The sequence below is a fragment of the Cryptotermes secundus genome, unplaced genomic scaffold (genome assembly GCF_002891405.2).
Source record: "Cryptotermes secundus unplaced genomic scaffold, Csec_1.0 scaffold1674, whole genome shotgun sequence".
Taxonomy (NCBI): domain Eukaryota; kingdom Metazoa; phylum Arthropoda; class Insecta; order Blattodea; family Kalotermitidae; genus Cryptotermes; species Cryptotermes secundus.
In genome coordinates, this window is record NW_019720598.1 from 634,179 (window position 1) to 648,999 (window position 14,821).

At 42.1% G+C, this 14,821-nt stretch overlaps 1 protein-coding gene across 1 annotated transcript in view; it reads left to right on the top strand.

The window, feature by feature from the left end:
• Positions 1-14,821, top strand: part of LOC111870382 — a 113,190-nt gene that overhangs the window by 36,687 nt on the left and 61,682 nt on the right. The window contains exon 2 of the mRNA XM_023862628.2: positions 6,948-7,130. Coding sequence (XP_023718396.2) covers positions 6,948-7,130 — 183 coding nt within the window. The remainder of the gene's footprint in view (positions 1-6,947; positions 7,131-14,821) is intronic.

The following is a 14,821-nucleotide window of genomic DNA, read 5'->3' on the forward strand; positions in this document are numbered from 1 at the left end:
GCGAGTAAACATCCGTTGCTATGTAGGGTCTACAACACAGTGTCGCGTGCTAGCCACTCGCAAGCTAGAGACCATTCGCTACCTAGCAGTGGCTAAGTAAACAGCCGTTTCTAGGCAATGCCTGCAACAATACGGACAATGACATGTTTTCTATAGGTCCGACTCTAGAGTATATAAGAAGATACACTGACTGGGAGTTTACAGTTCTTCATTCTAGTGAGAGTTGTTAACACGAAAGGACCGACTGTGAAACGACTTGTTCAACATTTTGTGTTATAGTTACGTTGAGTAATAACATGATGGCGCAAGAATACGTCTCGAGGTCTTGGTCTTATTTCATGACAATGACGGTGAGTATAAAAATTATGGATCTCTCTTGTGTAACCATCTTGTTGTTACATACCCCTTATTAGATCCAAAATTAATATTTTCCTCAGCACCCTGTTCTTACTGTCCATATATCTCTTTCTTGTATTTAAGTTCCGTGCTCATACAGAGCAATGAGTAGGATGTGTTTTATATACTATAAACTTAGAAGACTCTGAGCTAAATGATAGCAAGCATTTTCCGTAAGTAATCTACTTTATTTTGTTGTCGCATGTAATTCAAAAGAAGAAAAGTAGAAAACGGTGACATGCACTGAGTAGACCTAGGCCTTGGTTCATCATGACAAATCCTTCAACGAACCATGCTTCACGAAACACATGCATTTAAATGTGTGTTTACATTAGGTAACAGATGGTGAGTAGTACATATCTGGTACGTTCCGAAATTACACGTGAAAAATAACAATGATAATGTTGCTTGTAGATAGCCTCCGGTAAGACTTGTGATCAATAATGAAACTGAAAATAAACTTAGAACTACTCATATTTGTGCTCCATAACTTAAACTCACGGATTATTTTAAAATTTCCTAAGTTGGAACATAATGTTGTATATCTGCAAGAAGCCTGAAATAGTGTATTTCATGCAAGTTAATGTTTTTAGGCAGTACATGTATTTACAAAGTACAGTGTGCTCGAAAATATACAATACTGAAATGAAAAGACGTCCTGTTGATACCACTGTCTATTCATGTGAAGGCCCCTTGCATGACAGGACCTTCTCAAATCCTGAAGAAATGGTCCGGTCACCATGTCCCTGTAGCATTCTTGGGTGACGGTAAGAGCATTGCCTTCCTCATCCTCAATGAAATAGGGGGCTAATATACCGTGTGCTGAGACGGCACATCATATCGTCACACGTGTACCATGTAGCGGTTTCTGGACGATAACATCTGGCCGCTCAAAACCAAGGAAGTGAGTTGTCTGGCGACCACTTACGTACGAGCGGAAATAATACTCAGCTGTGAATACTTTTCCTCCGTCGAGAGACCCATTTCCAACTGCACAACACAACTTCCTTTTCACTACTGGGAACACGTGCGGCTGGAGCTATGCCCCGTCGACAAACGCACATGCGCGTTCGAGATGCGCGAGTTTCAGTACTGATATTTTGGCGCATACTGTAAAAGGAACTCTTTATGTGGAGGTCATGTCTGTCTGTTTGTGTGACGTAGTGTCAACCCCCTAACCGTTGAACACTTTTTCTTTATAAATACAAAACACTCCGTCCAATGTGACATATAAGTTTTTACTACGTTAAAACTTATCTCCCATACATGTTTCGGTCCTTACGGGCCATCTTCAGAGGGAACATCATTACAAACTGAAGAAGATCCGTAAGGACCGAAACATGTAAGGGAGATAAGTTTTAACGTAGTAAAAACTTATATGTCACATTGGACGGAGTGGTTTATACTTATAATTGTTAGTGTGACGGACCAGAATGAAACAAATCAAACTTTGTCTTTAATTCGGCATGAAAAACTTTCATTATAAATTGTCGGGCAGTCCGAATTTTGGTTCAGGTTAGTCATCGCCGACGAACCCTTTGCAGGAATCCCTCCATGCAGCCATCTCGAGTGGAACTAGCGCATAACACTCTTAGGTATTTATCGGAGTGAACGAAAATAAAGCCGTGTAGAAAGATGAAATGTATTTTTATGCCCAATAGACTATTCATGTAAATCTTAAGAGATTTCTCTTTAATTAAGCAGACTTTTTCCTGTGTCGCTCGTAACTCGAGAGTAGTTGGGACTGATTTCGATACACTTTAATATTGGACTTCTTTGGTATGCCTGGGATATATTATCAGTGCGTAAACTGTTGGGGAAGGATAATTTTTTAAATTCGTGTATAGGAGAGTGACCAAACGTTGGGCATTTCCTGTTTTGACCCACATACGTATGGACCCATAATGAAATCAATTGTAAAGTAGATAACTTTCAGTCCAGTATGACCCACAGGTCTACAACACTTCAGTCCCCATTCGCCCTACATGTTTCGATTCAAAAGAATCATCTTCAGAGGCGCACCACAACGAGCAAGAAATCAATTGTATTTACACCAATAAATGGACTTCTCATATTTCTCACAAACCGTTAATCAAACTTTAGCAGACTGCGCGTGATCACCTGCAAAAATGACTGCCATTAAGGTTATTACGTTTCCAGCCTTGTTACAAATACGTACTTCGCTACTTTCATTTGTTAGAGATACATTCAATCGCTGTTGCCTATCTTGTCCCGAATTTTTATTGCAAAGATAAGAGTTAAAATTCATAAAATACTGCAACAGAGAGAAACTGAGTATGTAGTAGAGGAATGTGTTATCTTGCGTTTGCTTCGTTAATTTCCTACAGTAGCAGAAAATGTTTCAGAGATATATTATATTTTGAACTATATGTTGTACAAGGGATGGACAAAAATATGGAAACACCTCGTGAAATGCATGCCGGAATTGAAGTGTTTATTTTAGCGACGTTTGTAGGTGACGCTGTCGTATCTGCCCTGTACAACCTCCGCAATACGTTGCAAGCTTCATTTGTTTTTGAGACAGTGTTCTGTGCAGTTTTTAGTGCATCATGTCAGAGCTAACAGAATTCGAACGCGGGAAAATTGTTGGGGCCCGTATGGTGGGTGCTTCCGTAACCAAAGTAGCCGAGGTTTTCGGTGTTTCACGAGGCACAGTATCCAAGATTATAACCACATATAGGAGGACTGGAAAAATCACATCCGATAAACACCAGCGCGGACGGAAATGTGTGTTGAGTGATCGAGACAGACGAACATTGCGTAGGGTTGTGACGAAAAATAAGAAGACTACAGCTGCAAAAGTGACTGCTGAACTGAATGTCACGCTCACAAACCCTCTCAGCACCAAAACAATACGAAGGGAACTCCACAAGTAGGGTATTTCTGGACGAGCTGCAATTCCAAAGCCACTCATCAGTGATCAAAATGCCACTAAGAGGAGAGCAATGGAAGATGGTCATTTGGTCTGGAGAGTCCACCTTCACACTGTTTCCGACTTTTGGCCGAATTTACGTCTGGAGAACGCCATCCCAAGCTTACGATCCAGATTGTTTGCTGCCAAGAGTGAAACATGGCGCGGGTTCGATCATGGTATGGGCAGCCATATCGTGGTATTCTGTCGGACCCATCATTACCCTGCAAGGTCACGTCACTGCCAACGACTATGTGACCCTTTTGGGCGACCAGGTCCATGTCCATCCCATGGTGCAAACTTTGTTCCCCAATGGTGATGCCGTTTACCAAGACGGCAATGCCCGTATTCACACAGCTCACACATGGTCCAAGACTGGTTTTCTGAGAACGAAGATGAAGTGTCACGTCTGCCACGGCCCCCACAATCGCCAGATATCAATATTATTAAGCCTTTGTGGTCTGTTTTGGAGAGCAATCTGCGTGCGCGCTATCCACCTCCATCATCGTTAACAGAACTTCCCAATGTTTTGCATGAAGAATGGTACAAGATTCCCTTGCAAATCATACAGGACCTCTAGTTATCCATTCCGTGGAGACTGCAAGCAGTTCTGCAAGCCAGATGTTGTCCTATACCATGTTAGTCACGGTAATGTGTTTTTTTTACCATATGCCACTTTTAAGATAATATGTAGAAATTCGATCCGGTCTTCATATAAAATAGGGATTATAATCGTCTAATACAAATAAATTACAATTCATTATAGAGTTCTCTGTTCCAAATTTAATCAAACTTCGTTCAGTAATTTCGGAGATGAAACGCGTAGGCAGATATAACTACCAATTATGTATTTATTTTTATGCATCGACTCTGTATAGCCCCGATGCTGACGTCACCATTATATAGCCAACTTAGAGAAAAATAGCACACTTTGTGCTAAGAAGTGATAGAGCGTGCTAAAGTCAACCCAGAATCGTGCTGTTCCATATAATGTCCGTTAACATTGGAGATAAAATCCTCTAAAGAAGAGAAGTCGAGGCAACAGGTAGAACTGGTTGACCTTTACCATTTTGCTATTCATTTGAGGACACACAAAACTTCAGTGTACCAAGGGCACCTGTAAGGGTTCCGGAAATGGCTGCGCCATAACTCAAGCGGTTAGTCGCTGACTTCCCACGCGGGGGCCCAAGTTCGATCCCGGGTCTGATCAAGTGGGATTTCTGGTGGACATAGTGGCATGGGACGGGTTTTCTCCGAGTACTTCGGTTTCCCCTGCAAATCTTCATTCCACCAAATTCTCCATCATCATAATCACCCGGGTTAGGCACAATAGGCCAATCAGTGGCCGCCGTGCCGAGTGGACCCAGCTGGACTCCACACCCCACTAGCGAATTAAAAAAAAAAGGTTCCGGAAAATGTTTTCAGCATGGACACTGGGACGGGCCTTGTTTCATTACCTCACCTTCACTTCGTTGGAGAATAGTATCTGTCTCCAATCCGGACTACATGTGCCAGTTACTTGTGTGACTGATACGAAAACAAATGAGGTTTTGTGAAACATTTCTCCGGTTGTTTGAAGTTCGCTTGCTTATTGTGAAAGAGACTGCATTGAAACAGTTCAGACATTCCTTATTCAGTTGACATAGCAACTACTTTTGCGTGTGGTGAATTTGTAGCGGTCTGGTGTAATGCAGTTGAAATCGGAGCAAGGTGAGATGTCCGTATTATTTTTTGTTATATTTTTTGTTCCTTATGAGTCTTCAGTAATCGCGTGTTCGTAGCTTTCAGGAGTACTTTATTAATTATATCCGACCTTATGTTACTACATCATGCTGACTATGAAGCAAAATTATTCTTCAGATGCCGATAATTGCTAAACTGGTCAAAAAAAAGTTCACTTTTCATGAAACCGAAGGTTCTTTGCCGTGCCCACAAGGCCCAATCACTGAACTTATCCTGACTCCGTTGACCATGCTGTTTATGTTCATACCCTGTTACTTTAAAATCTGTTTTATTATTATCTTCCCATCTATGTTTAGATGTTAAGGAATCTCTTTCCCACTGGTTTGCCGGATAAAATTGTGTGTGCATTTCACATCTCATAGATGCTTCATGTAGCGTGTCATCTAATTATCCTTGTTCTATCACCCTAATAATATTTGGTGAAAAGTTGAAATTTTGAAGCTCCTCGCTGTTGAATTTACTCCCGCCTCCTACACATTTCCATCATTTTGGTCGTGTATTCTTCTTAGCACCCAATTCTCTGTTTCTCCCTCAGAATGGGAAGTCAAAGTCCACATGACGTAACACTAGCTCAGACATGGTATAGTATGTGCCAGAAAGCTTTACTGTCAACAGGATTAAGTAATTCCTCATGCCCTAAGATTTCAGCCTGTTTATAATTGTAACAAAATTAAGGCGTAATGTAATGTTTGTCTTGCAACGTAACAAGGAATGCAACGGTGGAACAGCCATTAATTACATAATCTGCGACTATGTTTCGTCATTTCCATGTCACCGGTTCTGTAACAGTAAATTCGAGGAATGCTGAAGTATGTAAACATTAAAAGTTTTATTCCAACACCATATAGTCTCGACATTTAAAGTGTCGTTAAATGACCAATGAAAAGGAAAATTATGTACCGGATTTGAGGTTCTCATGGCGGTGGTTATATCTTCTGGGATGTTACGCCGTGTAGACCGTTTAAAGTCAACTGACGTTTCGGAGGAACGCGTGAGAGCAGGTGACAAGCAGAGTTCAGCTTTTCACTTGCTTTCACTCTGGCTACTTCTACCCTGAAGATGGAGGCTACATGTTCCTACGAAACGTCAGTTGACATTCACCTGACTGCACGACGTTATATCCCAGAACTGTTAAAAAAGATATACCGTGTACGAGTAGTGTCCCGCTGTAGGCTTATATTCTGTTGTAGTAGCCCTAATAACCTCAGCTTCCTTGTGGTCATCATCGTTATAATTTCTTGTGATTCCGTTTTAGTCCCTATCTTCAAGAAATTGTCATCTTCACTCTAAACTACGTCAATATTAAGACGTGTCTGGTATTTCACTTAAGATTTTATCATCGTTAACTTGACAGTGGTCGATGCGCAAGCTACTGCTTATGACCTAGAAAGTTTAACTACTGTTGACCTTTCCGTCTAATTTTATGCTATACGTGCCCATAGTAATGAGGAGGTTTGCCGCCTTCTTATGTATGGAGAATGTCACGCTACAGCGATAAATTAACGAAATCTACAAGAGTAACAGTGTAAGTTGCCTTGAAGTAAGTGCAGCTAGAACTTGAACAAGATTAGTAATAACTGGACCTTGATTTCTGTACTTCCATGTTGTAAGCGCAGTGCTGCAGTACAGCAAAAATACAAATACCATGCTCAAACCGTTCATAATGCATGTCATAAAATTTATTTACTTTGTGGTTATAATAGATCTTGGAAAATGTTATTTGCATTTCGATGAAATGTATTTTCATCCAATTGTCGCCACATGTTTACTTAAAACTTATTTCAGCGCCGATGGAACAGAGAAAGCCCTAGCACGAAAATTGTAACTTTCCTGTGGCCTTTGTGAAATAAAAATGTTATACCTTTGTTTTTTCCAGGCTAGTGATTATAGAAAAATCAACTTGGATGGAACGTCGGACGAATCCTCTACTGATATCGACACTGAGGATTGCGCCGTTGGACTCGGAGGTCCTCCATCCCCATGTAATGTGCTGTTCGAAGGAGATAATGTCCTCATTAACGGGAAATCGAACCTGCTCAAGAAACCAAAGCAACACAAGGTACGAGCCAGCAGGCATTAAAATATCCGCTTTTGGCCCTTTGCCCTTCACGGAGCTGAGTCCTTCTGCAGATTCTACCAGTCGCTCAGGTACTCAGGAATTTTCTAACGTTATATGGAACCCAAAGGTTTATTACCGTATTCACAAGAGCCCGCGACGAGTTCCTGTGCTGAGCCAGATAAATCCAGTCGATTCAGCCACATCCTGTTTTTCTAAGGGCCTTTATAGTGTTATCCTCGGACCGACATGTTCCTAGTGGTCTCTTTCCTTATGGCTTTCACACCAAGGCCCTTCACTCATGAGCGCTGGATGTCCCCCATATCTCATCCTGCTTGACTAGATCATTCTAATTATATTCGGAGAAGAATACAAGTTATGACCCTCATTATGAAGTTTTATGTGACCTCTTATTATTTCATCCCTCTTGGTTCCAATATTCACCTCATCACCCTTTTCGTCCCTTAATGTGAGAGGTAAAGTTTCACGCCCATACAGAGTCACGGGCAAAATTATGCTTATATATCTCAACAGTAAAATGCTGTAATATGTGTCTACTGAAAATGATCATGTTGGGTCTGAATCATACTTTTGTGCGACGATGCGTATTGTGTATATAAAAGTGTGATTTCATGTTCGGACTCAAACTCGTCCCACTTTTCTACGTATTTGCATTTACCACAGGCTTTCTTGAGAAGCTGTAATAGTCATTCATGTGGTCAAGAAATGCTGCACCTTCTATAAAGCGGCAAACACCGTTTTCACAAGAGCCTGCCACAGGACGCTTTCCTGTGTCGCATCCCATTCCTTAAGATCAATTTTTAATATTGGCCTTCAGTCCACACCTTGGTATCTTCCCTTCACTTGTTCCAACATTAGTTGTATAAGCAAGGTTGTAAGAAAACGGGCAGTGCAAAGATTGCATTCTGACGAAGTGTGTAGGCGTGCTCTCCGGAGATTTAAAGACTTTGCATATTGCATGCAGAAATTGCAGTGAGTCAGCTTCTTATAAACAGCTACTCGTAAGCACAAGGGCCCCACCAAATACAGCGAGCATTCAGGCGAATCCCGATATGGGTCCTCAAACTGTCCCACATACTGCCCCAACAGCTTGGTCTTTTGAATGGTGGGACTTCACAAACGTTAATTCCAGCAGTGTTTCTCGGTGTTATTTATTTGCTGTAATCTACTGTGAAGGATTTTGGGAGCACGCTCCGCCTGTTATAGAGTCGGTATTCGGCGACTCCGGCCAGCTCCACCAGCATAATCAGTTTCTTAAGCGTCTTACTTGCATGTATGATTTGTGGGTCTCACGGTCGTTACCATGACGATTACCGCATTCTGTGGTGTGGCGCTGTGTAGTGGTAGAGGTTTTGGAGGTATGTGGTGCCTCCATCATCGGGGTAGAAGTGTAATCTTGTACCCTGAAGATGGAAGAAGCACCTTCCCGGAAATGTTGGTACACACCTGTCATACTCCAAGGGCCGTCATATCCTACAAAAGAACAGTCTTAGTTTTGTTTTTATTCTGTGGTCCCTGAAATGTGATGGTCGCATCAGCTTTGAAACGTTCAGACTTCATTTTGCTCATAGAGCTACAGTCCCAAAGGAAGGTTTAAGCATAATTTGGTTCATGCTGGTCCGTCACACTAGTGACTGTATATAACATTTTTAACCACCATCCAGCGTGATTGATAAAAGTTGTGTTTTAAATTTTTCATCCTTTACATATTTCGGTCCAGGGTGATGGGAATATTTGGACCGAATAGGGATGAAGTGACAGGAGGTTGGAGAAAACTGCATAGTGAAGTGCTTCATAGTTAGTTAGTTATTTAGAGAGGGTGGGTTTCCCCATGCACCGCGACCAGTTTGATCTATTGTGCTTCCCTCTATGATATTCTACCAGTCTCTTTACCCAACTGATAAATGGTGCGTACCATCAGTCCCGCCGAGCAAGCGAGTTCGGCCACTTGCTTAGCGGTGTCTATAATGCTTCCCCCATCTATCAGAGGCCTTAGAGACTGTTGTTGGGCGGGAAACGTCCTGGAATTTGGCTCAGTGATCCCCTTTGGGGATATGAGGTTCTTTTACGTGCCGTAAAGTTACGACACGGGACACACAGCTTAAAGTCCCTCCCGGAGGACTTGTTCCCTGAATTTTTCCGCCCTTAAAAATTCGACGACCTCCGCCGGGTATTTGAACCCGCGTACCACGAGTCATGAGGTGGGGACGTTACCTCTAGACTACGGAGGCCGCTTGAAGTGCTTCATAACTTGTACTCTTCTCCAAGTATAATTAGAATGATCAGGTCAAGGAGAATGAGATGGACAGGGCATGTAGCACGAATGGGGAAGAAGAGGAATGCATATAGGATATTGATAGGAAAGAGACCACTGGGAAGACCAAGGCGTAAGTGGGTGGACAATGTTAAAATGAATATTAGAGAGGTAGGATGGGATGGTATGGATTGGATTAATCTGGCTCAGGATAGGGACCAGTGGAGGGCTCTTGTGAACACGGTAATGAACCTTCAGGTTCCTTAAGATGCTGAATATTCTTGAGTAAGATTTCGCTTCTCCTCAAGAAGGGCTCAGTTACATAAGGATTATTTTTTATTGCTACTGGGGTGGGTCTAAGTCCCCTGCACTGCGGCCACTTCTGGCCTATTGTACCAGCCCCAGATGATAGGTGTGGGTGATTGTGGAGCACTTGGTGGAATGAAGATTGGCAGGGGAAACCGAAGTACTCGGAGAAAACCTGCCCCAGCGCCAGTTTGTCCACCACAAATCCCCGGGCCGCAACGATGGGAAGCCAGCGAGTAACCACTTGAGCTATGGCGCGGCCTGCAGCTACATAAGTAAGTACATATTTCCGCCAAAACGACCATCTTCAGAAGGATATTATCAACACACATGGAGACTACTATCACATGCCGCAGCATAGCCACGATACAAAAGAGCCTTCATTATCGGACAACAGAACCACGCTGTGCAATATATTCATCTTCCATTAAGGAGAAGACTTGTAACGACACGAATCGAATTGGTTCTAACGTACATTAGAACAAATACTAAGCATTATTTTATAAGTAGACTAGTTATAACAATTTTTAGACATTTTAACAAATCAGTATACACCTTAGTATTAGTTAAAAGCTATAACATTTATATCTGTGACATGGTAATAGTAGTTTCAATATGTGTTGATAATATCCTTCTGAAGATGATTGTTTTGACCGAAACATGTAATGGATGAAAAATTAAAAACACAACTTTTATCAATCATACTGAACGGTAGTTTAAAAGTTATGTGCAATATTTAAGCATTTTCATTACGTACATCTGCAAGTTGAATGTGGCATTCGTCCGTAACCGGAAATATGTGTGATAATGTGTCTTCTTTACTGATAAATCCGAATATGTGTTTTCCCAGCTTCCGGTTTGCTAATCGCATAGGACAGAGATTTGAAATGCTTGGCATGTCGGCTTTGATTTTAGCTGGAATTTTATTACATGCTTGTATTCGGTTTCACTTTTCATTCTACTCGGAAACGTGACTCTTTAATGGGATTGGCAGTGAAATCGTTTTATTGCCAGAGATAGTTCGGTTTCCTTTTGCGAGTATTAAACCATCCGAAGTATTTTAAATTATCATAGTTTATATTCTGCTCCTGTTTCACGTGGCTCAGGATATAGCCAGATGGTGGGCTCTTATAATGAATATTCTAGTTCCATAAAAGGCTGGAACGTTTTTGACCAGCTGAGCGACTACTGAATTCTCAACTCTGATCAGTGGAGTTCGTTAAATCTTGGAAAAAAATAGTTATCTTGCTTGTTAACTTTGATTTTAGAAAATATTATACACTGATTGCTAATTGAAAAGTTCTGTCTCTTGTTCATGTTAAATTCACATATTGTGCACAGATTGGCGCCATCTCATCTGCACCATTAGGCTGGGGCACACGAGCGCACAAAATGCGATCGTTGTAACGAACGTCGTGACGTCCGTTGTAGAAATAAACAAGAGAGGCAAATGCTACGCTTTCTTCTGGCTCCATTGCAGACAAAAAACTACGCACCGCTTTCTGCAACTGTGTGGTGTCCTCAGTAACGTCCGTCATAAAGTACGTTCGTTACAACGGACGCATTTTGTGCGCTCGTGTCGCCCCAGCCTTATGTGGCAATGATGTTGGGGTTGTGTGATGAGTTGTACAGTCCTCTACAGTATTGCATTGTTCGCACACTTGCGGTCGTATTCTGTATTTATTATTATTTTTTTATTGCTAGTGGGGTGGGACTAAGTCCCTTTTACTGCGGCCACTTCTGGCCTATTGTACCAGCCCCAGATGTTAGGTGAGGGTGATTGTGGAGCAGTTGGTGCAGTGAAGATTGACAGGGGAAACCGAAGTACTCAGGGAAAGCCTGCCCCAGCGCCACTTTGTCTACCACAAATCCCACTTCACCAGACCCGGGATGGAACCCGGGCCGCTGCGGTGGGAAGCCAGCGACTAACCGCTTGAGCTATGGCGCGGCCTAATTCTGTATTTAAGTGAACAGCTGTCATCTCTCTTGCGTTTGTGACACAGCATCTCAATACCATCATGGTTGGTTGCTCTTTGGATTTTGTAAAAACTTAAAATGTCTCAGCTCGTTCTTCATATTTCTCCAGAATCGTTTCGAGAAGATGCAGTATTTTATAAAAGAAAACTTTTTATTAGGCCCATAAATTTAAGAACATTTCGCGAGCTCGACAGCACCCTATGGGTATGAAGTAGAAAGTAGTCACACAGTGATAGTGCATTAAATATCGAATCTCACCATGATGCTTCGGTTTGTGATATACGGGGTGTTTGCAGATTTAGTTAGAACTTTATGGCTCTGGTGCGTCTCCAGAATGACAGAGTTCAATTTATTTGCGAAACTGTTTTGTTGTAACAAGATAAATACTCGAGCAGTAGCGCAATTTTGTGCAGATCCTGCCAATCCTGTCTGTATTGCCATGCAATTCAAATCCTCTATGCTTAATGCTGTTTGGCGTAGGAGTCATCCTTCACCAACTCTCATAACAAGAAATCCAGGGGATGTAGGTCTCCTAATGTCTAAAATTGGACCATCATGGTGTATCCATATGCAAGAGTAAAATTTGTTTATTAAACTAGAGCGCCAGGAAGCAATGGACACGAGTTAATGCCATAGGTTGGGAAGTATTCCTCTAGAGTCAGTTAACTCGGGTTTTTCATCATCGATTGTAATTTTAATAAAGCCTCATTTCTTTAAGTTGTCAAGTTCATAAGTGCATTTTAGACGTCTGTTTAATGAATGCTGGGGCACACGCGGTAGCGTAGTTGGTTGAGGCACTATGCTACAAGCCGGAAGGTCGCGGGTTGAAGCCCCGATGAGGTCATTGGATTTTTTTTTTCCCAATTGACCTAATCCTTCCGGTCGGACTATGGCCCTGGGGTCTACTCAGTCTCTAACAGAAATGAGAACCAGGAATGTTTTTGGGGGTGAAGGGCGACCGGCGCGTAAGGCTGACAACCTTACCCCCATCTATGAGCCGATTGTCTAGAAAATGTGGGAACCTCAACCGGAATACCTTTACTTTTTTTACTTTATTTAATGAATGCTATTCCGGAAATTACCAGTCATTTTTAATAAATTCAATGGCGCGGACTTGCTAATGTTACAAGCTTTTGAAATTTCGTAATGCCGAAGCTCGCTTTTTAGTGGTCATGTTCCGGAAGCATGAATGTTATGCCTGGCATCTGAATGCCTTCGTATGCCCTGTTGTCGTGGTTAATGCCCGCCATGGATTGTAGATGTCAGGTCACTTCCACACTTAACCCATTCCATATGAGCTTTTTGATAAGAAGAAGTAACTGGCGCCTTCGTCGTGCCATAGCTCAGGCGGTTAGTCGCCGGCTTCGAGCCCACGTCAGGTCCTTTGGAATTTTTGGTGGGCAAAGTGGCACTGAAGCGGGTTTTCTCCGAGTACTTCGGTTTCCCCTCCAATTCTCATTCCACCGACTGCCCCACATTCATAATCATCTGTCATCCGGAGCTGGTACAGTAGGCCAATTAGTACCCGATGTACCAAGTGGACTCAGTCTCACCCAACCTCGAGAAAAAAAAGNAGACTGCCCCACATTCATAATCTATCATCCGGAGCTGGTACAGTAGGCCAATTAGTGGCCAATGTACCAAGTGGACTCAGTCTCACCCAACCTCGAGAAAAAAAAAAGACTCCTTTCATTTATGTGTCCGTTACGAAACCCCGCAAGGTAATTAACTTCTAAGTTATAAGAATGGCAGTCGATAAGCGAACGTCGTGATCGAATGGTTCCAGGATCGAATCTTGACTCTGAGACCTAATCTGACAAGACTTCTGTGACTTTACCCAGTACCTCCAGGAACATGCCGGAACAATACCTGAAATTAGACCACGGCCGGTCCCTTCCACATATATTTTAATTCATTGCCGGTACTCATTAATTGTCCAAGCATTCGATGCTGTGTATAGGCTCTATAGCGTGAGTTACTGAATGCATCGCGCAGTAAGCGAAGAAAAAGTAGAGACAGCCGACACATGTAATTGAAGATGATAAGCAGTGGATTAAAATCGGAATGAAATGTTTCTAAACTGTGTACTGTGACCGCGCGGTCTAATTCATGAATTGTCTTCGCTAGCTCGAACTCTGGGATCGTGGCTTTGAATCCCACTCAAGGCATGGATATCTGTATTGTGTGAGTGTATTCTGTGTTTGTGTTGTTCTCTGCGTAGGTAGAGGCCTTGCGACGGGCTGATCCCCCGTCCAAGGAGTCCTATCGGCTGTGTATAGGATCAAGAAACTGAAAAGGCGGCCAAGGCCCAACAAAGGGCTGTAGATCCATAATAATAATAATAATAATAATAATAATAATAATAATGAACTATGTATTTCCTTTCCGGCACCGAAAAGGCCAATGAGCGTGAAGTGAATGCATTAGTAGCCCCAAACATTAATGTGTGCTAATATAGCCCACCTGCGTAATTTATTTGCTTAGTTTTTCCCTCATTTAGGGATGAATTGTTCGTACGGAGCGAAGGAATATTATGATACTTGGAGGCAGGTTCGAATGACAGTGAAAATTAAATGGTCACGTCTGTCTGTGAGAACCCAGCCGTAATTCAGCCTATAAAGTGATGTCATGAAGTCGCTTTTTATGATGTCAGTTCTATGACGTCACGTCCAGTTTAAGACATTGGCGCATCGTGTTATTTTTACGATTTCACAAGTAAGCGGAAAAGATTAAAATGTATGTACATATTAATCAGACAACTAGTAGGATTCCGGCTTCTTATTTTGCGGCAATGGGACAGATGTTGCCGGTTAGTCATACGCGTCGCAAGAAATATTGGACGTATGTGAATACTGGAGTATTCTGAAGGATAATTTAAATCCCTGATGCTTCTAATCCAGGTTGCCTTTGCGTTATACCGGATTTCTCGTTATATTGCTGTGCCAAATCTGTATACAGAATGTTTCACGAAGGTTTACTCCCAGTTAGGGAGGGCATCCCTGAGGTAATTTGGAACAAAAAATGTTAATATACTAATGGTATCGAACTCATAATTAAAGAGATACAGTAATTTGAAAACTGGCGAAAAATCTTTTTTTTTCTTCGAATTTCAGTCAAAACAAATTAGAAATACAAT